Source organism: Microcaecilia unicolor, chromosome 5 (assembly GCF_901765095.1).
Source record: "Microcaecilia unicolor chromosome 5, aMicUni1.1, whole genome shotgun sequence".
Lineage (NCBI taxonomy): Eukaryota > Metazoa > Chordata > Amphibia > Gymnophiona > Siphonopidae > Microcaecilia > Microcaecilia unicolor.
In genome coordinates, this window is record NC_044035.1 from 98116161 (window position 1) to 98141205 (window position 25045).

Genomic DNA, 25045 nt, shown 5'->3' on the forward strand with positions numbered 1-25045 from the left:
ATGTTTGAACCAGTGGGTTTTGTGTCTGTGGAGTCCTGCATAATCAGTTTGTTGTGTGGTTGAAACAGATGATGTTTGAACTGCACAGGATTTCGTACACACAGAACCCTGTGATTCAGATTGAGCAGTATGGAATTGTGCAGCCTAGTTGCTCTGCATAGGAGGAAGGAACTGCCATGAGACCTGCTGTCAACATCTGAACTATGGTCTGAGACAGACCAGCTTATAGGATAGGATTTGGAGATGAGGGGGGTGTGAGAAGGGAAAAAGAGATGAAGATAAATGGGACTCAGGGATGAGGGTGGGGGAAGAAGGGGAACAGCGCTGAAGATGGATGACACAGGGATTGGGGAGAAGGGGAACCAAGCAGAGGATGGATGGGACTTGGGAGTGGGGAAGGGGAGAGAAGGGCAACGGAGCAGAAGATGGATGAGATTCATGAGTGGTGTAGGGTGGGGTGTGGGGGAGGAGAAGGGGAACAGAGCAGAAGATAGATGAGATGGGTTGGGAGGAGAAAGGGAACCAAGCAGAAGATGGATGGGACTTGGGAGTGGAAGAGGGGAGAAAAAGGGGACTGAGCAGAGGGGGACTGGGTCTTGACGACTGACTGGGGGAGTACTGGAGGAGAGGGCAGAACAATATTAAGGCACCAGTATTGAGCATCTTGCTCTCACTGGTCATGTGAGTTACTGGGACTTGATGACTGAGTGGGAGAGTACTAGAGGAGAGGGCAGAAAAATATTCAGCCACTGACAATCAATATTTTATTAAACGCTGACTGTCAGCAACTAAATTTGCTCCAGATATTCACTGCTGGCCATTTCTGGGCACCAGTATTGAGCATTTTGCTCTCGCCGGTCATGTGAGCGGCTGAAACCTATGTAGGTCCCAGCCTTTATTCAGCCAGGACCCACATACAGTGGTGGAAATAAGTATTTGATCCCTTGCTGATTTTGTAAGTTTGCCCACTGACAAAGACATGAGCAGCCCATAATTGAAGGGTAGGTTATTGGTAACAGTGAGAGATAGCACATCACAAATTAAATCCGGAAAATCACATTGTGGAAAGTATATGAATTTATTTGCATTCTGCAGAGGGAAATAAGTATTTGATCCCCCACCAACCAGTAAGAGATCTGGCCCCTACAGACCAGGTAGATGCTCCAAATCAACTCGTTACCTGCATGACAGACAGCTGTCGGCAATGGTCACCTGTATGAAAGACACCTGTCCACAGACTCAGTGAATCAGTCAGACTCTAACCTCTACAAAATGGCCAAGAGCAAGGAGCTGTCTAAGGATGTCAGGGACAAGATCATACACCTGCACAAGGCTGGAATGGGCTACAAAACCATCAGTAAGACGCTGGGCGAGAAGGAGACAACTGTTGGTGCCATAGTAAGAAAATGGAAGAAGTACAAAATGACTGTCATTCGACAAAGATCTGGGGCTCCACGCAAAATCTCACCTCGTGGGGTATCCTTGATCATGAGGAAGGTTAGAAATCAGCCTACAACTACAAGGGGGGAACTTGTCAATGATCTCAAGGCAGCTGGGACCACTGTCACCACGAAAACCATTGGTAACACATTACGACATAACGGATTGCAATCCTGCAGTGCCCGCAAGGTCCCCCTGCTCCGGAAGGCACATGTGACGGCCCGTCTGAAGTTTGCCAGTGAACACCTGGATGATGCCGAGAGTGATTGGGAGAAGGTGCTGTGGTCAGATGAGACAAAAATTGAGCTCTTTGGCATGAACTCAACTCGCCGTGTTTGGAGGAAGAGAAATGCTGCCTATGACCCAAAGAACACCGTCCCCACTGTCAAGCATGGAGGTGGAAATGTTATGTTTTGGGGGTGTTTCTCTGCTAAGGGCACAGGACTACTTCACCGCATCAATGGGAGAATGGATGGGGCCATGTACCGTACAATTCTGAGTGACAACCTCCTTCCCTCCGCCAGGGCCTTAAAAATGGGTCGTGGCTGGGTCTTCCAGCACGACAATGACCCAAAACATACAGCCAAGGCAACAAAGGAGTGGCTCAGGAAGAAGCACATTAGGGTCATGGAGTGGCCTAGCCAGTCACCAGACCTTAATCCCATTGAAAACTTATGGAGGGAGCTGAAGCTGCGAGTTGCCAAGCGACAGCCCAGAACTCTTAATGATTTAGAGATGATCTGCAAAGAGGAGTGGACCAAAATTCCTCCTGACATGTGTGCAAACCTCATCATCAACTACAGAAGACGTCTGACCGCTGTGCTTGCCAACAAGGGTTTTGCCACCAAGTATTAGGTCTTGTTTGCCAGAGGGATTAAATACTTATTTCCCTCTGCAGAATGCAAATAAATTCATATACTTTCCACAATGTGATTTTCCGGATTTAATTTGTGATGTGCTATCTCTCACTGTTACTAATAACGTACCCTTCAATTATGGGCTGCTCATGTCTTTGTCAGTGGGCAAACTTACAAAATCAGCAAGGGATCAAATACTTATTTCCACCACTGTAATAGACATGCAGGTCTTGGCTGAATATCTCCTGGGATCTCCATATGAGGATCAGTCCTTTTTTTTTTCCCCCCTCTTGAGTCTGATGTGAGCCTCATACCACTAATAATTTCTGTAGCACTACTAGATGTACGCAGCACTGTACGTATTATATGAACATATTTTATTTAACCCTAGTGTGCTCATAGTCTAAGTTTTTGTTTATTTTTGTACTTGGGGCAATGGAGGGTTAAGTGACTTGCCCAGGGTCACAAGGAGCTTCAGTGGGAATTGAACCCAGTTCCTCAGGTTCTCAATCTGCTGCACTAACCATTAGGCTACTCCACTTCTAAACGAACTGTACTAGTAAGATTAATGAGCATTCCCATAGTCCGACAATGTGACAGCGGTCACTTATGTGAACAGACAAGGGGGCACTCACAGTATGGCCTTGGCTCTCGAGTACCACATGCTGTTTAGGTAGGTGGAGAGGCATCTCAGTGGGCTCTCCGCAGCACACATTGTGGGGGTACAGAACATTCAGGCGGACTTTTACAAAGTGCCGGTAGCCATACCACCATGTCACCATGCGCCAAATCGGCCCTACAACCGAACGTGCTCAGGAGCCTGTAGTTCCGGTGCGTGGCGATTACTGCGCTACAAAATACTTTTCTATTTTCTAGCAAAGGGGATGTGCCTGGCGGTAACGCTGCCTGGTTACCGTTGGAGCCCCTACCACCTCCTAAATAGAAGGCGGTAAGGGCTCCCCCAGGAAATGACCGCACACCAGTGCCTTGGCTTAGCATATGGACATTTCCTTCCAGAAAAAAATGCCTTTTAACAGCGGCAGTAAAAGGGGGCCTTGGCATACAGCAAGGCCCCTATTACTTCCGTTTGGTAAAAGGACATCTACATTTGCAGATGACACAAAACTTTTCAAGGTTGTTAAAACACATGCGGACTGTGAAAAATTGCAGGAAGACCTTAGGAAACTGGAAGACTGGGCATCCAAATGGCAGATAAAATTTAATGTGGACAAATGCAAAGTGATGCACATTGGCAAGAATAATTCGAATCATAGTTACCTGATGCTAGGGTCCACCTTAGAAGTAAGTACCCAAGAAAAAGATCTGAGTGTCATTGTAGACAATATGCTGAAATCTTTTGCCCGGTGTGTGACATCGGCCAAAAAAGCAAACAGGATGCTGGGTATTATTAGGAAAGGAATGGTAAATAAGACCAAGAATATTATAATGCCTCTGTATTGCTCCATGGTGCGACCTCACTTTGAGTATTGTGTTCAATTCTGGTCACCATATCTCAAAAAAGACATAACAGAATTAGAAAAGGTTCAAAGAAGAGCGACTAAAATGATAAAAGGGATGAAACGTCTCTTATATGAGGAAAGGCTGAAGAGTTTAGGGCTCTGTGATTGAGGTCTACAAAATTCTGAGTGTTGTAGAACGGGTAAAAGTGAATAGATTTTTCACTCTTTCAAAAAGTACAAAGACCAAGGAACACTTGATGAAATTATATGGAAATACTTTTAAAATAAATAGGAGGAAATATTTTTTCATTCAAAGAATAGTCAAGGTCTGGAACTCATTACTGGAAGATGTGGTAACAGCGGTTAGCATATCTGAGTTTAAAAAAAGGTTTGGACAAGTTCCTGGATGAAAAGTCCATAGTCTGTTATTGAGAAAGTGGGGAAAGCCACTGCTTGCCTTACGCTCGGTAACATGCAATGTTGCTACTATATGGGTTTCAGCTAGGTACTTGTGACCTGGATTGGCCACTGTTGGAAGCAGGATACTGGGCTAGATGGAGCAGTGCTCTGACCCAGTATGGCTATTCTTATATCTTTTCATGTGAATCTGCTGGTTGATCTGCCTTTCTTCTGCAGGGAGGATTGTGGGGAGCTTTTTTCCTCCTTGTAGCATCTGGCTGGCCGGAGGGTGCTCTGCAGATAATTTGAGGTTATCAACCAGTTCAGACGGTCTGACAGGTCCTTCATTCGTCATCCTCCATTCTTCTCATAGAGGTCTGGCGGCCTCCAAGCTGATGATTGCTCATTGGCTGAAAGAGATCATAGTCTCAACCTATATTCTGAATGATAAACAGGCACCAGGGGCCTTGCGAGCCCACTCCACGAGGGTACAGCCACCTCTCGGGTGTAACGGAGTGTAGTTTCTCCATCAGAGATTTGCAAGGGGGGGGGGGTGTGACCTGGTCTTCCTTGCACTCTTTTATGTATGTGTACACATATAGGGGAGTTGTCTGGAGTGTTGGATGAACAATGGGTAAAAGGAATGTTCAGAGAGAATAAGGTAATAGAAAAACTACACTTCTTTGTCTTAGTCTTTATTGATGAGGCTGTTGGGGTCATACCCACAAATGAAGTGGTCTTTCATGCTGATGATTCAGCGCAACTAAATCACATCACTGTAAATCTAGATGATGCAATAGATTAAGTTGATATATGCGTGTATATACTGGTATTCTAGTCATTTACAAGTCTTCATGGCGTTTAAATGTTGGCTCCCTCTTTATAGATTTTCCTCCTGTGGGAAAATTCTGTATAGCTTGTCTAAAATTGGATACTGGGATGATGCCTGCTGAGCGTGACTTCCATAATGGCAATTGGGTGCGAGAACTTACACTAGCTAAATGGCTGATGTAAATGCTTGTTCCTAACTGTAGGTATTCTATAAAACGTGCATGCAAGTGCCAGGCATTCTCCTGACCTGCCATTGCCCCTCCCAGGTCCATGCATCCCTTGCAGTTGTACGCTATGGAAATTGCAGGCACACTTCATAGAATACCAACTGGCAGTTATGTGCGTAATGACAAATTAATGCCAATTAGCACCAATTATTGTCAATAATTGGTTGTTAAAGCCAATCAGCCTGTAATCATTCATTTAAGTTAACCGTGCAACTGACCTTATTCTATAACTTGGGTGCACAACTTTGGGGCCCTTTTACTAAGCTGCATAGGTGCCTACGTGCGCCCAACATGCGTCAATTTTAAGTTACCGCCCGGCTACTGCATGATCCTTATGGTAATTTCATTTTTGCTGTGCGTCCGCTATGTGCGCGGGAAAATATTTGTATTTTTTGGCACGCAGGCGGTAATCAGCATTTTACGCATGTAGACCATTACCACCCAAGACCTTACTGCTAGGTCAATGGCTGGCGGTAAGGTCTCAGAACCAAAATGGACGTGCAGCAATTTTCATTTTGCTGCACATCTGTTTTTCGGCAAAAATAAAAAAGGCATTTTTTTACAAGTGCACTGAAAAATGATTCTGCGCGTGTGCCAAAACCTCGTCCTCACTACTGATGGCCATTTTTCAGCACGCCTTTGTAAAAGGGCCTCTTTGTGTGCTAAATGTCAAGTTGGGCATGCAGGGGAATATTTATGTAGTCTGACTAAAAATTGGGTTTGCATAAAATGCTTATTGCTGATAAATATTGCCCTCGATGAAAGTATAAGACAGTTGCTGTTTATGCAGACTACTATTTGAGATCATAGAATGATAATCATTAAAATGTGACTGAAGATATAGTAGTATACAATTTTGTACAAAGTTAGAGTGATTGTATTTATGCAAATAAATGGCAGTACTTTGTAAGGAGAAATATTCCACCCTTCAGGTTATATCTACTCAGCAAGTGCAGCAGTTATCATGAATGCATTTGCCACGAGTATCATCTTTATTATAACATGGTTATTTGTAATGAAAAACTGACAAATTATATTAAGCTAATGAAAATAATAATACAGATCATGCATTTTTTTTTACTGAAATTTATCTATGCTATTAAAACACCAGATAGAAAATACTTTTGACTCTTCAGCTGGTTTATAAAATTGATAAGATTCTTTTTTTTTCCCATATTGATTTATATTTCAGTTCTTATGAAATCTGAATGATTTACAATTTTTTTTTAAAACTCTCTCCTGCATAGCCATTTCAGACACTGACTGTGAATAAAATTGTGTGCTTATTTGCTGGCCCTCATTATAACATTCTCTGAGGACAAGAAAAAGATCAGTGTTCTCCCACATGAGTAACATTGGTTGACGGAACTCAGCCGGAGAAATATATACAGAGCTCAGAGTTTTCTAGAGTGGTGGACTGTGTGTGAATGGGACTTCTGGGGATGCATCAATACTGAAGAGACATCGGTCCCTCTTAAAGTTGAGATCAGTAGAGGCCACTGGGACAGACCATCAAGGAAGTCCGTCTGAGGCATGTGAAAGGATGCTGTATCATCAGCAGAGGTCTTCAGTGTATGATGCCTGGAGCATGGAGATTGAGGCATTTGCCATCTCTCCTTACAGGCTCCCTCCCACACTGAAAATTGCTCATTTCCTATTGTTCATCTGGGATCATGCAACAGTTTTCAAGCTCCCAGAGTTCAGCTACCAGCAGGTCTAAATGACCCAAAAGAATGTCTCCTCTCCGGCACTCCACGTAAAATGGTCGTCGTCAGGGTTCAATGGGGAATGTTTATTGGCCTGTAGACTACCAGCCCCATGATCAACTTTGTTTGAAATGAAAATTAATTAATTGCCTATAATTTACCAATGACTGGTGATTTCACTTTCATTTTTTAGATAATAAAACAATAATTTATTGTTTTATTCTTCCCAGTTTGCCGATGTCACAGCAAGTAGGATACCTAAATGCCAGTATGTATGTCCTTAATCAAAACTTTTGCCACCTCTAAAACTGCATGTTTGACCACACCTGTTATCATCTTATCCATTATGAAACACATGTACAATTTTCTTTTGAAAGGAGCATTTCATTCTAGCAGACCTCAAAATGCTAAAATATATTGGTGTTCCCTCCTAAATGGAGAAAATAGCTTTCCAGTATATTCATTTCTTCTATGATTTGGTGTTTGGAATGTGACATGTTTTCCAGCAGGGCTCCAAAATCTGTCACAAAGTACAAATTTCTAATACAAGTATTCCAAAACTTGGTCCTTGGTCCCTCTACCAGGTTTGGTTTTTAGGATATGCGCAATAAATATTTGTGAGAGAGCATTTTACACATTTTGGTTATCCTAAAAAGCAGATGTGAACAAGGATACAAGGACTGAGTTTGAGAAACCCTTCTCAGTCAGCTTCCCTGTGATAAGCTTAGCAAAGTAAAGAGCACCAAGGTGAAAGCATTTTGTAAATTATTTCTGATGGCGTGCCCCTTAAAGAGAGTCATCAGTGATTTCACTAGGTAAAGTAAAAAAATATACTTTCATAACATATGTTTTCATAAATTTCGATAACATGAAAACACAATGTATTTTTTGTCCGCATTCCAGTGAAATAAGTAAATGGCTTCAGAATTCATTTTGTTCAAAGGGACTTTTCAAAATATAGCCACAGTACACTACAGAAAAAGCCTTGGACACTATTGTAGTGTACTTCCTATATATAAAACACATTTGTGCCTTTTATTTTGCATGCTTTTTAAATAAAATTTAAGCAGTCTCTGTGCTTTTATGGTAATTGTGCTTTATTCAATTATTGCAAATGGAAAGTAGTTACAAGGGACAGTCACATCAGAAATGAGTTCCCAACAGGTCCATGTAATGAACTAGACTAAGGTCAACAGACATCTTGATATTTGAGGGTTCTCAATTTGACTGTAGTAGATTTTAGAATTTTTTTTTTTTTTTAGAATTTTTAGGTTTCATATGCCTGATTTTCAGACATCTCATCTTAGAGGTCATCATCTAGATCTACTAGCTTATTCACAGATATCCTGTGATATCAGTATTTCAGAGATGGCATGGGATCCGGTTATCTGGTCTGACCATTATCTTTTAGAATTTACTTTGAAATGGAAAATGACACAACATAGAAGGATTTGATCTGGAGAAAGTCTTTATATAAGAAGAAAACTAGATCCGACTAAAAAGATAAGGTATCTGTCCTTAGAATTAAATAGAATGGGTGACAGTTCACAAACAGTGTTGAATAACAGGAATTCTTTAGTAAAGATAACTTAAGACTCTATAGCACCATTGATAAGGCAATCTAGACCATGTGGTAAACCATCCCCATGGCTTGATAGTAATCTACTAACTTTAAAACAAGAATGTTGACATGTGGAACAAGCTTGCAATAAGTCTCAGAGGAGTGAAGAGTTAGCTGAGTGTAAATTATCATCATCAAAATATATCATCACATTTGAAAATATTAAAATAGTTCAAAGGACCTATTATTCTTTAATAGTTACAGATTGTCTGGACCAGAAAAGGCTCTTAGCAAAAAAAAAAAAAAATTGCCATTCAAGATGGTGAGCAATACAATGAAACTTTAAAAGTACATAAATAAAACACATGAAATCAAAATTTAAAATCTGAGAAACAAGTTTTCATTGCCTTCCTAAAGGCCAAATATGATGGTATTTTCTTAATCCCAGATGGTAGCCTATTCCATTATTTAACTGCTCATTGTCAAAAGCCTTCATTCCCCAACTTTTCCTTTAAAGAACTGACCTATTTGGAATTACCAAATGGTTCTAATCCATAGAACGTAATCTACGATTCGGGACATATTGTTGATGAAAGGGCAAAGCAGTTGTAGAGTTTGTGAATGCAAACTCTTAAAAAAGCAAACTTAACATTTTAAACAAACAGTGCTACCGCATGTGCAACCAATGTAGTTTTATCAACAGAGGGGCTGCTCTCGTTCCCTTCTTACTTTTCATCAAAAACCTAGCTAGTGTATTCTGCACTATCTGCAGTCTTCTCAAGAGGGTACAGGGTAGACCCACATATAAAACATTGCAATATTCAAAGGTTAAAACAATAAAAGCCTGTACTACCATCTTAAACAAATTGGTAGTTAGGAAAGATCTTAATTTCCTAACCATCCACATCATACAATAAATCTGCCTAACAACCTGAGAAATACAACAAATTCCTATATCAGGGGTTCTCAGACAGTCCTTGGGGAAACATCTAGCCACTGAGGTTTTCAGGATACCCACAAGGACTATGCATGAGATAGATTTGCATGCAAATATACCTCATGCATTTGAAAACCAGACTGGGTTGGTGTGTCTTGAGGACTGGGTTGAAAACCCCTGTTTTATACCATCATCCTCAAAAACAAACCCTAATACCTTTTAAAAGGATACTTATTGTAATTGCTCGAAAGAGCTGCTTGTTCACCGACAGTAATCTGGAAAAGCGCATTCCGCCTCTACAACTACTGTAGCACCCTTGTAGGCTGTGATTCCATAGACAACAAGAAGCTTTTCACTCTAGTAAGAAAGCTAACATCCACTGCGGTTCCTTGTAGGGCGCAGCAAGTCATGCCACCTGCTCAAGACCTTGCCGAGTACTTTGCCAACAAGATCATTCAAATCCAGTCTGACATATCTATGCCCAAACCTTCAGAAGAAAAGACACCACTTCAAGAATTGGTGATCGTTATCTGCTGCATACCTTTCTCAGGAAGTCAAGACTGACCAAAATTGGACCTAATTTCAACCAATTCTACAGGAGGAAGCAAAGTCACTACTGTTGAAATGTGCACAATTCCACTGTGTCCTCGACTGCTGCCCCACATTCCTATTCTCGTCGATCCCAACCGAAGTAGTTCAGTGACTGGCTGACGGACTCAATGACTCTTTAAGGGCAGATTCACTCCCCCCAGGCGTGGGCAAAATAGACCTCACATCTTTGCTAAAGGCCCCAGGCCTTGATCCGACTTCGTCTGTTAACTACCATCTAGTAGCTAGCATCCCTCTTTTCATGAAGATCATGGAAACACGTTAGCAAACTCTCCTCATACCTGGAAAGAATTTCTATCCTACACCGCTCACAATTCAGTTTTAGACCAGCACATAGCACAGAATCCCTACTACTCACCCTAACCACCTACATCAGACATCACCTGTGCAAGGGTAATCAGGTGATTCTCCTGCTGTTTGACATAGCAGCAGCCTTTGATGTAGTTGATCATACACTGCTGCTTGAACGACTGGATCATATTGGCATCTTGGGCCCAGTTCTCAACTAGTTCATGGAATTCTTGTCAAGCAGAAGCTATGCTGTCAAACAAAATCAACTCTTCTCCCAGTACTGGATTCCAGAGTGTGGGGTCCCACAGTGATTCCCTCTCTCCCCAATCATACTCAAATTCTTCATGTCCTTCCTAAGCACGATACAGCTAGGCCTAGGTGAACTTCCACTATCCTATTCAGATGACATTCTGCTCCTCCTACCAATATTCCAACCTACCCATGACACAGCGAGGTTAGTGACTGCCAGGATGAATACCATCCAAAACTGGGTACGGACAAACAAACTAAAACTGAATCCATGCAAGACCAAGATCTTATGGTTCCAGAATCCTGGAGTTCACGTCCCAACCTCAATAACAGTGGGATTGGATAAGTCTCTTGTAGTAGAATCCAAAGCCAAAGTGCTCGGAGTATTTCTAGACTCTTCCTTAACCATCTCTGCCTACATCAACCAGCTGTGGAAGACAGCTGTTTAAAATGAGGCAATTCCAACTGGTACATTCATTTTTCAACCACAGTGCTTTCACACTGCTGATCGAAATGCTTATCTTGCCTCACCTGAACTACTGCAACACCTTGTTTCTCGGCATGAAGTCATGTCTCTCAAAGAAGCTACAAATACAGAACACAGCAGCAAGGCTGATTTTCAGTCTAAACAAATACAACAGTGTCTCATCACACCTGGTCAAATTACATTGGCTTCCCGTATCTGAATGAATCAGGTTCAAAGCAGCCTGTATAATCTTTCAAATCTTATATGGCACTACCTCCGGCCTACTGATCGACACGTTCCTACTAAGCCTGGCCCATTCAAAGATACTGAAAGACAAGTTATTCATCTCTTCCCAGTCTCACAAGGGAATCAAACTCCAGAAAACCTTCAACTCATTCTTCCCAGTAATTAGAACCTTTTTATGGAACTTCCTACCCACTGAAATCAGTACAGAGACCGATTATCTCTGCTTCACACCCACTATCTTCCAGCATGTAGTTCACTCCGTCCCTACCTGACACTCCCTTCCCTTAATTATATCCTCCTCCATTAGCATCTTATTGTTCATTGTAACCTAAATCAAGTAAACCACACTGAACCCTTCTAGGGGATATTAGTGGTATATAAAACCTCACTTGAATTGAATTGAATTGAACTGAACTTGAAATCAGAAGATGTAGTCTCCCAAACTGGATCCCCAAAACATAAAGTTGCAAATTTACTGATATTCCAAACCAGTCCGCTTAACTTGAACCAGTTATCCAACTCCTTCATACAATCTCTTATTTATTTTGGCATTGCAGTCTCATCTCCTACCAACAGTAATAAAAGCTGAATATCGTCCACTTGTACAAAAAATGAGAAACTTAAACATCTCACCACAGTCCCAAAAGGTGACATATAAATATTGAACAATAACGGGAACAATGGTGAATCTTGAGGGACACCCCAATTCAGAACCCACCTACCAGAAACTTGGTGATCAAATCACAATTTAAAAGTCCTATCAGTTAAAAATGAGGAAATCCAATCCTAAACATCTGGTACCAAATCCAGTGATGTATTCCAACAAAATAGTTATGTCAATCATATCAAAGGCTGCACTTTAATCAATAGATATTAAAAGTACTTTCACATTTTTATCTCTACAATAATAGACCTCATCCAGTAATGTATCAATGTGGATTCAATACCTGATCCTGCCTAAAACCTGACAAGCTCTTATCAAATAACTGAGCCCTGTCCAGATATTTTGCAATATGTACAACCACTTTCTTTTCCAATAGTTTGGCCAGCATAGGAAGATTATAGATACCGGCCTATAATTCTCACATCCATCCTCCCTAGTGTCTAACTTTTTCAAAATAGGTGTAACTATTGCTTCTTTCAGACATTTTGGGACACAACACTGATCAAAAGACACATTCATCAATTTTGCTATACAATGCATCCTATAATCTGAGTACTGTTTAAATATTGGCACTGGATGTAGGCAAAAAACAAATTTTCAAAGAAGGAAGACAGACCTAACTTTCCCACCTCATGTTTCATTAATCACTGATCAACTGATTAGGCAAAGTATCCTTCAACTTAACAATTTTATCAATAAAAAAATAGCCAATTTATCCGCTGTAGGACTAATTACTGTTTCCTTCTTCACCTATACCCTCTCCCACCATTAATGACTGCAATATACGAAATAGCATTCTAGACTTATGAATATTCACGGCTATTCTTGGCAAACAAAATTTGACATTTAGCTGTCCTAAGATAGGTTAAATATATATTGGATTCCTTTCTCCAAAGTTTTTATCCTGTGGAGATTTTGTTTTCTGCCATCTTCTTTTTAAACTACGAACTTTCTGCCTATATTCATAAAGGCCAGTAGTAAACCAAGGATTCTGTCTATCCTCCCTAACATGGACTGATTTCAGAGGACCAATTTTTTCTAAAGCTAACTTAGCATTCATAGCCCAATTATCATATCATTTTCAATCTTTCCAGAACCCATATCCCTAATAAATCACATCAGGTTTGCTCTCAAAGGGGATCATTTGATTGTAAACACAGGCTATAAAATCCCATCCTCTTTCCCTTATTTTCATTCGGGGTACTGTAGAAACGTTATTACAGTTTTCCAAATCACCTTCTCCAGCGGTTGGGAAGTAAGACCAGTGTCAGGTAGACTTCTGTGTGATGACAGTGTTGAGCAGTGGTGAGCACTAGTTGACTAGGGTAGGGTCTTTTTTTTTTCCTCCACTTATTGCTCTTCAATTTAAACCATAGGGGCAGACATCCGTTTTCCAGAGTTGATGTAGAGAATTTCCTGCTAATTTAAATCACTCTATTATTGTACTACCAAATTTGTTAGCTTAATTGTCCATTCTGACCACGTGGTCGCTAGTATAATTCCAATGATATTTTTGTACCATTCACACATAGAATTTCTATTCAGGGGTGGCCTGTGGGGGATACTGAAAAATGAAAGGCCATATACACAGACATATTGTGTGGCCTCACATGTATAAATCAATAGGTGCTGAAAAACAGGGCTATCTTTAAAAAAAACAGTTGCTCAATGGGAGTGGGGTTGGCCCTGTTTCTATCCATAAATATTCCAGGGTGTATCAGGCTTTTGCTTCCAGCAGAACCTTTGATGCAATATTGTGCTTAACATTTGGCATATAGGGGGAGATTCTATATATGGCGCCTAAAAAATTGTTGCAGAAATCAGTGCCAACTAAGCGTATTCTATAATCGGTGCCTAGATTTAGAGCTTAGTTGGTATATCAACACCTAAAACTGCACGCATCCATTTATACAAACAAAAACGTGCTGTAAATCCCAGCACATAGATTTACACACACCGGACCATATTCTATAACTGCACGTGTAAATTTCAGAATGCCCATGAAACACCCATAACCACACCGCACCCCTTTTTGCCTGCATGCGTTAAGAAGTTCAGCGCACTTTGTTACAGAATAGGCTTAGCGAGTTGTGCACGTAAATTCTAATCAGTGCCAATTAGTGCTCGTTATTGCTCATTAGCTTGTTAAGGTGTTAAGTTACGCGCATTGTTATAGAATCAGCTTGGAATTTGGAGCGGATCTCTAGTTGTGCTGTATAGAATCTGAGGGATAGTTCCACCCCTCCACCAATTTGACTCATCCTATCATTGCAGTATAATTCATACCCTGATATTAGAGTGTACCATTGGTTATCCTCCTTCCATTAGGTCACAGTGATGCCAGATAGATAACCTAGAAGGCACTGTTTTAACATTTTTTAAAACATTAATGTCTCCTTAGGAATGAAATAACATCAGAACAAAAATCTTGATCTCAATGGCTTTGTTTTCTCAAATTGTCAGAATAATTTTCTGGTACTGCCATTTAAAGCACTGGGGAAACCGTTTCAAGAGCTACAAAGAAAAGTAACAGAGATGTTATATTTTGGACAGGAAAGACAGATAATTCAGAGTGTACTAACTACAGACAACTGCTTTCAGAAAATTACCAGAAAGTTGACTGGTTTTCCATAATAGTATTTAAGGTATAGAAATGTTATATACTTGGGTGAACTTATAAATAAAAGTCTGTTTGCATCTCCTTTTGGTTAAAAATTACCTGTTTTTTCCCCTACTTACAGGAATCGGGGGAATCCTCAGCCCACTTCTAATAGTCCAGATATGAAAATTATTTCCATGCAGAAAGAGAGAATATTTCTGAAAAAAAGTGCACAGCAAGTCAAGTTCTGCCATGAACCTGCCACCAGCTCTAAAGAAACATGCAACCCCCAGAAGAAAGGAGATCCCAGGCCAGGTGCTAGGAAGGCTAATAACATATCCAAAGCAGGAAGAAAAGTTAAAACTTGAAATAGTAAATAGTAGAGAGCCATCAACTCTAGACTTCTGCAGAGACAGGCTTCCTAAAATTCATTACTGTTTGTTTTCTTGATGTTATTGTTAAGGAAAATATGTGATGCATAATATGAGATTTAATTGTATAAAGAGGTTTGCATCAGAAAAACTTCAGCACTTTATATATTAAAGGGTACTGCGCTCTTGACATTAGATGCCATTATGGTTTGAATTTATTGATCATGTTTACATTTTTAGCAGTTATGAATTATTTCCTTAGCTTTGCATATGAAAGGTAGCCTTTAATTTTGTCAAATTCCTTTTAAAGTTTATTTTTGTGTGTAAGATGCAGATGGGATCCTTTTTGTTGGACTAGCTAACCCTCGAGGGCAGCAAGTTATACCCTCTTTCTCATGATGATACTGAACACTGAGCTAGATGTTGTATGTGAACCAGGCTCAGCACTAAGAGTATCTGTATGTGAAGGTTGAAGCAATTGGATTTGGGGTGCAAAGGGGAGGGAGAGAGACATGAGAGCTAAGAATCAAGGGAAATGTTCAGAGTCAGGAGTCTCCCCAGGCACACAAAAGACTCAGTCTGCAGTGTTCACACCCATAAAATTTCAGGATGGATTCAGGGGAATGGAAACAATTTTATATCCCAGGGTGTGTAGAAATGTTTTTGTTTTATGTATAATGGAATCCTGTACCTATAGGGAATGCTGCAATACTGCTAGAACCCCTAGTTTCAATACCATTAGCATCTAATCCAAGTTTGATGGCACCAGTAAACGTTTGACTTCTGTCATTACTATAATACTAAAATGGCTGGGTATCACTCAACAAACAAATGAGCAATTGATAGTCTAGAGGAGTCTCACTTATGAAAAAGGTTTTAAAAATGTAGCCTCAATGTCTGACATATTCAATAATATATAGTGCACATTTACCAAACATTTGGATGTAAACAATGATGCAATACTGTTTCAGCAAATAAAATAATTTTTTTTAACCTCTGGTTAATTCTTGGATACGTTCATCTTTTTATTCTAAGTACATAAGTAATGCCATACGGGGAAAAGACCAAGGGTCCATCGAGCCCAGCATCCTGTTCACGACAGCGGCCAATCCAGGTCAAGGACACCTGGCAAGCTTCCCAAACGTACAAACATTCTATACATGTTATTCCTGGAATTGTGGATTTTTCCCAAGTCCATTTAGTAGCGGTTTATGGACTTGTCCTTTAGGAAACCGTCCAACCCCTTTTTAAACTCTGCTAAGCTAACCGCCTTCACCACTTTCTCCGGCAATGAATTCCAGTATCTCTTTTATCTCTTTCAACTTCCAGTAAAAGGTTGTAGATTTGATATTTCCTTTTCTCTATCTGCTTTTGAATTGCCTCTCATTTCTCCTTTTGTGGAATAGTTTTCCAACAGTACTTTTACTTTTTCTTATCCCTGGTATTTCTCTCCTATATTTTCTGTCTTTTCACCTTTCTCTTACCTTAGTCAACCTCATTATTATCTTCAGCCTATCCATGTCTTTCTTGTATGCCTCTCTCCAGTTTATACTTTTATCTATCCCTCTCTTTTTCATGAGTCTCCCTACCTAACAAGTCTCTTTGTTTCTCCAGAGCTCCTCCTTCCCAATTTGCCCCCCCTTCCCTATTTACCATCCCTGTTCTCCTCCCAAGCCTTCTCCCTAGTCTTCTCATGCATTGAAAAATTTCAAGGGTAATAAGTTTTCTTTCAAAATTAGAGTTCAAAAAATGAAGCTGAAGTTTAGGGCCTTTATAATAGAGCACCTTTAATTTAATTTCCTTTCTAGACACCAAAGCCACAGTAATTGAGAACAGAGTATATAACAATATAGTTAGTAAAAGTCAATATAAATATTTTTTAAAACATATAAAATGAGCAATATTCCATACTAAGATGAACAGTTTAAAAACATGAATGCATAATTAAAATGAAAACAAAAAGAAATTATCTTCTTACTCTCTACCTAGCCACAACCCTTGTATCACACACACACACATTTGTCCATATATATATAAACTTGGACCAACACCCAATCTACAATCTAATGAAAAGCCAGATTTTTCATCTTGACAGGAAAAGTATATGGAGTTACAGCACCTTTAGTTCATCAGGTAACGCATTCCAAAGGGCTGTAATTTTTTATGTTGTTTTATTGCTATGGGATCAAGACACCATGGGTCTACACTCGACATAAGTTGCAGCCTGTGGCCAAACTAGGCCCTACAAGATCTTTTAATCCAGTTGGCATCATTAAAAATTATTTAATGGAATTAGTAGGATTGTTAGCCTGCCATCCTATTGTGTTGTGGCTGTCCTGCACAAGTACAATATCATAAGCTTGACATTACAAGCCTTTGATAATGCCGTCTATGGGCAGCTATGTGGTTTGAAGAAAGGTGAGTTAGTTGCCATATTGTGAGCAGAAGAGATATCTGCCAGGTGATACGAGAAGGGAAAGGTAGTTGTCATTCTGTGCCAGATGTAGGAGGAGCCAGCTGCTGTCATGTGAGTGGAAGAAGGGAGTCACATTCCATGCAAGTGGAAGAAAAGGCTAGTGTGGTATGGCAGTAAGAATTAGGAGGCAGCATGAGGTACCTGACATCTGACCTTCAGCAGGAAGGAGGGTTTATTAGCCTAGCAGTAAGTATCTTTGCACCCAGTTATTTTGTTACTTTCATAGGTTAATAGTGCAATGTAAATGCAAGTGAATTGATTTGTGAATTGGTTGTAAAAGAAGTATAGAACATATTTAGTTAAACATGACTAGTTTGTTGCACATTATGGTCCCCATAGGAAGAGGATACCTAATTTTTCTTCTTTCACATTCAGCAGGATATGATATACTGTTGCTTCTGTAGATATTGTTATAAACAATGTTTGTAAAGTTTTTACATTTCGCCCTCTACAGGAGAACATTAGAAATGCAGCAAGAAGAAATAAGTGCTATTACTGAACTTCTTAACTACTACAACTACTATAAATCACTGTCCTTCTCTTACAGGTTTCTTTTAACCTAATTTATTTTTGACAGACTTCCCTTCTACTTTCTCAATAGGAACAGAACACCCTCCCTTTCCTTTAACCTTTGCCCCTCTTCCTAGACTTCTTAGGAAATGCTGAGGCAAAGCTCTATAGGATGTCCTCTGTATTCAACACACAAATAAACAAGAGTATCTTTCTTTATGTCAATAATGTGGGGGTCTCTCTCTGGAGCTAGCCCTTCCTATTGGTTTTTATTTCTGTTTGTCACTAAGGGGTCCTTTTACAAAGGCGAGCTGAAAAATGATTTGCGGTAGTGTAGGGTTTTGGGTGCGTGCCGATCCATTTTTTAGTGTGCCTGTAAAAAAGGCCTTTTTTGCCAAAAATGGACGTGCGGCAAAATCAAAATTGCCGCGCGTCCATTTTGGGTCTGAGACCTTACCACCAGCCATTGACCTAGTGGTAAAAAATCCGGGCGGTAGTGACCTACGTGCGTCAAATGCCACTTGGCGCGCATCCATTGCACGTGCCCAAAGATAAAAAGTATTTTTCAGAGATGCATATCGGACGTGTGCCAAAAATGAAATTACAGTAAGAGCCACGTGGTAGTCAGGCGGTAATTCCATTTTGGCACGCATAGACGGTTACACGGCTTAGTAAAAGGGCCCCTAAGTTTGCTTTATAGGCTTAATCCAGGGGCGTAGCTAGGTGAGTCCACAGGGGCATGGGTCCCCACAGATTTAGCCATGGCCCCCTCTACTTTTGACCCCCCCCCCCCCCCCCCCCCCCGCTGCCGATCCTCCCCTGCCACCCAAAGTCTTCTTCAGCGCCAGTCTCCGGTGCCTTCGCTTATCAGTTTCTCTCAGTCCTGACTCCAGACTTCGGCTGGGGACCCCCACCAGCAAACGTACCTGGCGGTGGCGGCAACAAGGGAGGGTCGGCGGCTGCAGGGGGGGGGGGTTGAAAGTGGCGGGGGGGTTGGCGGCTGGGGGAGGCGGGCTAAACTGTGCCCCCCCACCTCGGGCTCTGGACCTCCCGCCGAGGTCTGGTTACGCCCCTGGCTTAATCCACATGAGGTTATGCTTCAGCAGGCAGTTCTCAATAAGGTCTTTTGGTACTGAGACCCATTTCCACTTCAGGCCAGGTTTTTCTGCTCAGAGTTCTAGAACAACTCCATTTGCACAAGCACACTTTTTTAAGCACTGCTGCCATTAAGCAAGCAGCTGCTATCAGTAGATCAACCAGTCACCAATGCTGTTGGAACAACTAGGTCTTAATTTGAAGTCTATATCTTGGTATATAACTAGTAGAGTTTCTCTGAGAAGGAAATTCAATAAGTTGGGGGCATTCTGACCATCCTCCTTTCTATTATAGATGCGATATGTAGACCACTCTCACGCACTGATTGTAAATCTGAAAGGTGCATATGGGAGGAGGTGGTCCCTTAAATAACCAGTGCCCAGTATAAAGGCTGAATTTAATAACTTGAATTGTGGCTGGAAACATATTGGCAATCAGGGAAGATCTTTAAAAATAGGGCCTCCCAGTTAATATAGAGATCACAACATTTTGCAATTAAGTTATTAGGGTGTGGTAAAAGGTGGCTTTTTATTGCACCTTAATTTACCATGGGAGTTACTCACCTGTGGTATCTCAGTACTGCAGATTACTGGGTCCCATAGTACAAGAAAAACGTAATTTGTGATAAACCTGGCAAGCTGCACTCCCCATGCTTCTTGAGAATATCAGATCACAAAGCTATGGCCCCATGCTCCCAGGAGGCACCTTAAAAGGGTTCCCTCCTTCCAGCGAGAGCCCCTCATGTCTCTCCTGAACATGACCTCCCTCTGAAGAGCGTTCCTTGAATATGATGCCCAAAAGGGATCTGCCTGAGCAGACCTCACAAAATCCCCCCCCCCCCTTGAGTAGGCCTCCCTAAAAACCCTATCCTCCCCTGTACACGTTCCCCCAGAACCTACCTTAAGTGTTTCCTGGTGTCTAGTGGGTTCAGGGCAGAAGTGGTATACAGTCACTTCTGCCCCTTGCCAGTGTCGGGCTCAAAATAGCGGCCACGACTCCATGTATTAGATTCATAATAGTCGCAAAGGATTTGCATGAAATATATTTTCATATACTGATTCTTCAATGTATGCAAATATATATCATGCATATTCAATATAAATATTGTCAAAATCTGATTGGATGTGGAGTCCTATGGCCAGGTTTGGGAACTATTATGTTAGGAGCTATTGTACTGATATAAGAAAGGAGAGAAGGTACAGGATAGAAGGAAGTGAGGAAAATCAAATGGGAGATGCAAGACTAATTCCGTGATTTGAATTAAGCTTCAGCAAGCAAGTGCAGGGCCCTTTTACCAAGGCATGCCTAAAAGTGGCCTGCGCTGGTCAATTTTTCAGCGTGCCTGGAAAAACACATTTTTTTTTGTGGCCAAAAATGGACATGCAGCAAAACTAAAAACAGTGTGCATCCATTTTCAGCCTGTGACCTTACCGCCACCTAATGACTTAGCGGTAAGGTCTCACACGCTAAATGGGTGGTAAGTGGCCAGCACACGTAAACTGCCGATTACAGCGGGGTAAGCACCACACGGTAGAAAATAGAAAATATTTTCTACAGCATGTTTTGGGTGCATGCCAAAAATGGAATTACTGCCCAGGGCACATGATAGCTGGGTGGTAATTCCAATTTGGTGCACGTTGGATGCGCGAAGGTGCCTATGCGCCTTAGTAAAAGGGCCCCTCAATGATTTACACTTGCCTTAAGCAACAGTAAACATATTCATTTGGAAGACCCTAGTTCTGTTGGTAAGAAATTCCAGGGCAGCCATTTTAGGTATATGGAGGAGTGGCCTAGTGGTTAGAGCACCAGTCTTGCAATCCAGAAGTGGCCAGTTCAAATCCCACTGCTGCTTCTTGTGATCGTGGGTAAGTCACTTAACCCTCCATTGCCTCAGGTACAAACCAAGATTGTGAGCCCTCCTGGGACAGAGAAATATCCAGTGTACCTGAATGTAACTCACCTTGAGCTACTACTGAAAAAGGTGTGAGCAAAATGGAAATAAAATAAAAAATATATTTATATGTGGTATTCAAGTGAGAGCCTCTCTCACTCTGGTAGACAATCCGCCACAGTTCACGACTGATTATCTCCCAAGGGAATCTGCTTGGTAGAATGTGAAAAGAATACTGTGTAGAACACTAGGAAAGATTTAACAAATCAGTATCTGCTAAATATGGCCAAACAGTAGCCTTGGCTTCTAATAACTCCATTTAGAAAGTCTTGTTTGCATTATCTGATAAAGGCTTCTTTGTTCTTTCAAGCATCCAGTATGAAATATAAATAAAAACTGATTTCTGTTCTGAAAGTAATTACTGTGTCTCTTACCTAGTTCTTAAGAGGTACAAAAGCTGCTTGAAAAACAACTTACAGCAACATATGAGAGGAAGATGTCGTTTCTAATGGCACATATTCTTGCTCATGGATTTAGTAAATAGTGTAATGACGTACTAAATATAGGAAAACATAGTTAGTTGGGAAATGCTAAATTGGAGTAATAAAAATGTTGTTTATGATCACTGGATCATTGTGCCACTGTTAAGCTTACAATAAAGAACACCATTTTCTGATTCTAAACCAATGAATAGAGAAAATAAATAAACTTTAAACTGAATGCCACCCTTTCCCCACTATAAAAAACTAAAAAGCAATCTTACATTATATTAAATTGATATGACTTATGGGTAAAATATGAAAACCATACAGGCTACTCTCCTATATTTGAGCAGGATTTTGCAAGTTACCTTAAGAAAAGATAAATCTTGATGTGAATCATATACTAAAATTTTCCTAATCTTAGGCTAGCAGGGTAATAAATAACAGATCAAATGTCTTAGCTATTGTTGTATTCATCAATACAGTTGGTAGGGTTTGATGGCATAAGAATAAAATTTAATTTGATCTGTAACATATAGGAAAGGAATTAGACAAAGGAGGCTCTAAAGCTTCATGGAATACCTGTTTAATGCTAGTTTTTTCGTAATATAAATTACATGGTTGGTGCTCTCAAATCACATTTTGTAAAAACTCCATAGGTCTAATTCAGACCTCTTCATGATGAATGCATTTAAGTACAGATCAGATTGGTTGATTATGCTAGGATATTCTCACAAAGGTTTCCAATCAGATCTTATATAACTTAGCACAACAGACTACAACTGCGCCTAGGACACTGTGTTGTAATATCATTACAAAAATTTTGTTTTGTAATCTAGTGGAGTGGAGGAGTAGCTTAGTAGTTAGCCTAGAAAGCTGAGAATTCTGCTTCTTGCACTGATGCTCCTTGTGACCTTGGGCAAGTCACATCACTCTATTACCTCAGGTCAGGGGTGGACTGACCATTGTAATGATAGGGCAGTGACCAAGGGCCCACAGAAGTAGGGAGGCCACTCTCCCCTAGCTTCCATCTAATGTAATCAGTTTTAATAGGTGGTTAGGAGCACGTGACTCTTATTGCCTGAGGGCCCAGATCACTGTCAGTCTGCTCAGTGGCGTTCCTAGGGGTGGCGGTGGGTGCGGTTCGCCCCGGGTGCACACCGCTGGGGGGGGGGTGCCACACACGCCTATCCTCTGTTCCATGCTTCTTCTCTCCCCCAGAACAGGTTACTTCCTGTTCCGGGGCAGAGAAGAAGCATGGAACGAACGGAGGACAGACGCGCGCGGCACGCCCCCAGCGGCTTGCACCCAGGGGGGGTTCCTTCGCAGGGGGTGTCCTTTTGCTGGGGGGGGGGGGTAGTGCTGCATCCGGGGGGGGGTGCTGCACCCGGGGGCGGGGTGTATCGGCAATCCGCCCCGGGTGTCAGCCCCCCTAGGAACGCCACTGAGTCTGCTCCTGCCTCAGGTACAAATTTAGGGGTTCTTTTACAAAGGGCGGGCTTGCGGTAGTGCAGGCGCGGGTTTTGGGTGTGCGCCGATCCATTTTTTAGTGCACCTGTAAAAAAGGCCTCTTTAAAAGTTTTGCCAAAAATGGACGTGCGTCCATTTTGGGTCTGAGACCTTACCACCAGCCATTGACCTAGCGGTAAAGATGCAATAACCGGGCAGTAATGACCTATGTGCACCAAATGCCACTTGGCACGTGTCTGTTACATACGCCCAAAAAAATATCTTTCAGACGCGCGTGTATCGGATGCGTGCCAAAAATGAAATTACTGCAAGAGTGTAAGAAGAGAAAAAAGTGGAGAAGTACTGAGTAGCTGCACAGTGAATGCACTTTTGTAAGTCAGTAAGAGGAGTTTGAACTGTATGTGGAAATGGATAGGGAGCCAATGAAGTGTCTTGAGGAGAGTGCTAATATAAGCATAGTGACACTGCAGAATATAACACCAACAAAAAGAAGTGGAAAAAGAAACCAACTTCAAGAGATCAGTCCAAACACCAGGATAAGATGCTCCAAACACAACTTTATTTGGACCCTACACGGTCCGTGTTTTGGCTTTAGAAAGCCTTCATCAGGGGTCTCTACCGGCAGAAACCGCAGGGATCGCGCTAAACGTCTCCACTAATCGGAGGGCAGTAGGGCACCGAGTTTCCCGCTACCTTTGGCGCCAGCTTTCGGAACATCTGGTTTTTACTGCAGAATATAAGTCATGCAGCAGAATTTTGAACAGATTGAAGTGGAGAGAGATGGCTTAGTGGGAGACCTGTGAGAAGCAAGTTGCAATAGTCTAAGCAAGAGGTGATAAGAGTGTGGATAAGGGTTCTGGTAGTGTGCTCAGAAAGGAAAGGACACATTTTGGTGATATTGTAGAGAAAGAAACGACACGTTTTAGCAGTCTGTTGAATATGTGCAGGGAAGGAGAGAGAGGAGTCAAAGATGACCCCAAGGTTACAAGCTGATGAGATAGGGAGGATGAGAGTGTTATCCACAGAGAGAGAGAATGCTGAAATCTTCTGCCCAGTGTGTGGTAGGGACCAAAAAAAGCAAACAGTATGCTAAGAATTATTAGGAAAGGGATGGTAAATAACACCAAGAATATTTTAATGCCTCTGTATCGCTCCATGGTATGATCACACCTTGAGTATTGTGTTCAATTCTGGTTGCCAGACCTCAAAAAAGATATAGCAAAATTAGAAAAGGTTCAAAGAACAACCAAAATGGTAAAGGGGATGGAGCTCCTCTCATATGAGGGAAGGCTAAAGAGGTTAGGGCTCTTCAGCTTAGAAAAGAGACAGCTGAGGGGAGATATGGTTGAGCACTACAAAATCCTGAGCAGTGTAGAACAGGTAAAAGTGAATCAATGTTTTACTCTTTCAAAAGGTACAAAGACTAGGGGGCACTGAATGCTATTACATGGAGATACTTTTAAAACAAATAGGAGAAAATATTTTTTCACTCAATGAATAGTTAAGCTCTGGTACTCGTTGCCAGAGGATGCGGTAACAGTAGTTAGCATATCTGGGTTTAAATAAAGGTTTGGACAAGTTCCTGGAGGAAAAGTCCATAGTCTGTTATTGAGATAGACATTGAGAAGCCAGTGCTTGCCCTGGGATTGGTAGCATGGAATGCTGCTGTTATTTGGGTTTCTGCCAGGTTCTTGTGACCTGGACTGGCCACGGTAGGAAACAGGATATTGGGCTGGATGGACCATTGGTCTGACACAGTGTGACTATTCTTACGCTATTTTGTTTACAGAAAAGCAACTTTGTTAAACCCCAAAGCAATGCTTGCTGATGTCATTGATTGCTTGAAATAATAAAGGTATACATGGAGCTATAATGACCCAAGATAAATGGTCCAAAGATTTCTAAGGAACAAGGTTGCTTTTATTTGGTCTGTGCCCTGAAGAGCATAGGTACAAATCAAAGTAGGGTATACACAAAAAGTAGCACACATGAGTTGTCTTGTTGGGCAGACTGGATGGACCGTTCAGGTCTTTTTCTGCCGTCATCTACTATGTTACTATGTTATTTGATTTCTGCTTAAGGCTGAGCTATCAAAGTGGGTTACAGTCAAAAATAATCAATAGGAAGAAAGAAACCCGATTCTGTTGAAAGTAATTGGAGAGAGTACTGAGATAAGAGGAAGAAAGAGAGAGGGAGTGGGAAGGGAAA

At 41.3% G+C, this 25045-nt stretch overlaps 1 protein-coding gene across 3 annotated transcripts in view; it reads left to right on the plus strand.

The window, feature by feature from the left end:
• The window catches only part of ZNF365 (zinc finger protein 365), a 38651-nt gene extending 22771 nt beyond the window's left edge, over nucleotides 1–15880 (plus strand). For 2 of the 3 annotated variants that reach the window (XM_030203116.1, XM_030203117.1), the window contains exons 4-5: nucleotides 7151–7188; nucleotides 14685–15880. In XM_030203116.1, coding sequence (XP_030058976.1) covers nucleotides 7151–7188; nucleotides 14685–14910 — 264 coding nt within the window. In that variant the 3' untranslated portion in view covers nucleotides 14911–15880. Of the gene's footprint in view, nucleotides 1–7113; nucleotides 7189–14684 lie in introns of all 3 variants that reach the window. The other variant, XM_030203118.1, reaches the window with a different exon arrangement.
• Nucleotides 15881–25045: the final 9165 nt, after the last annotated feature.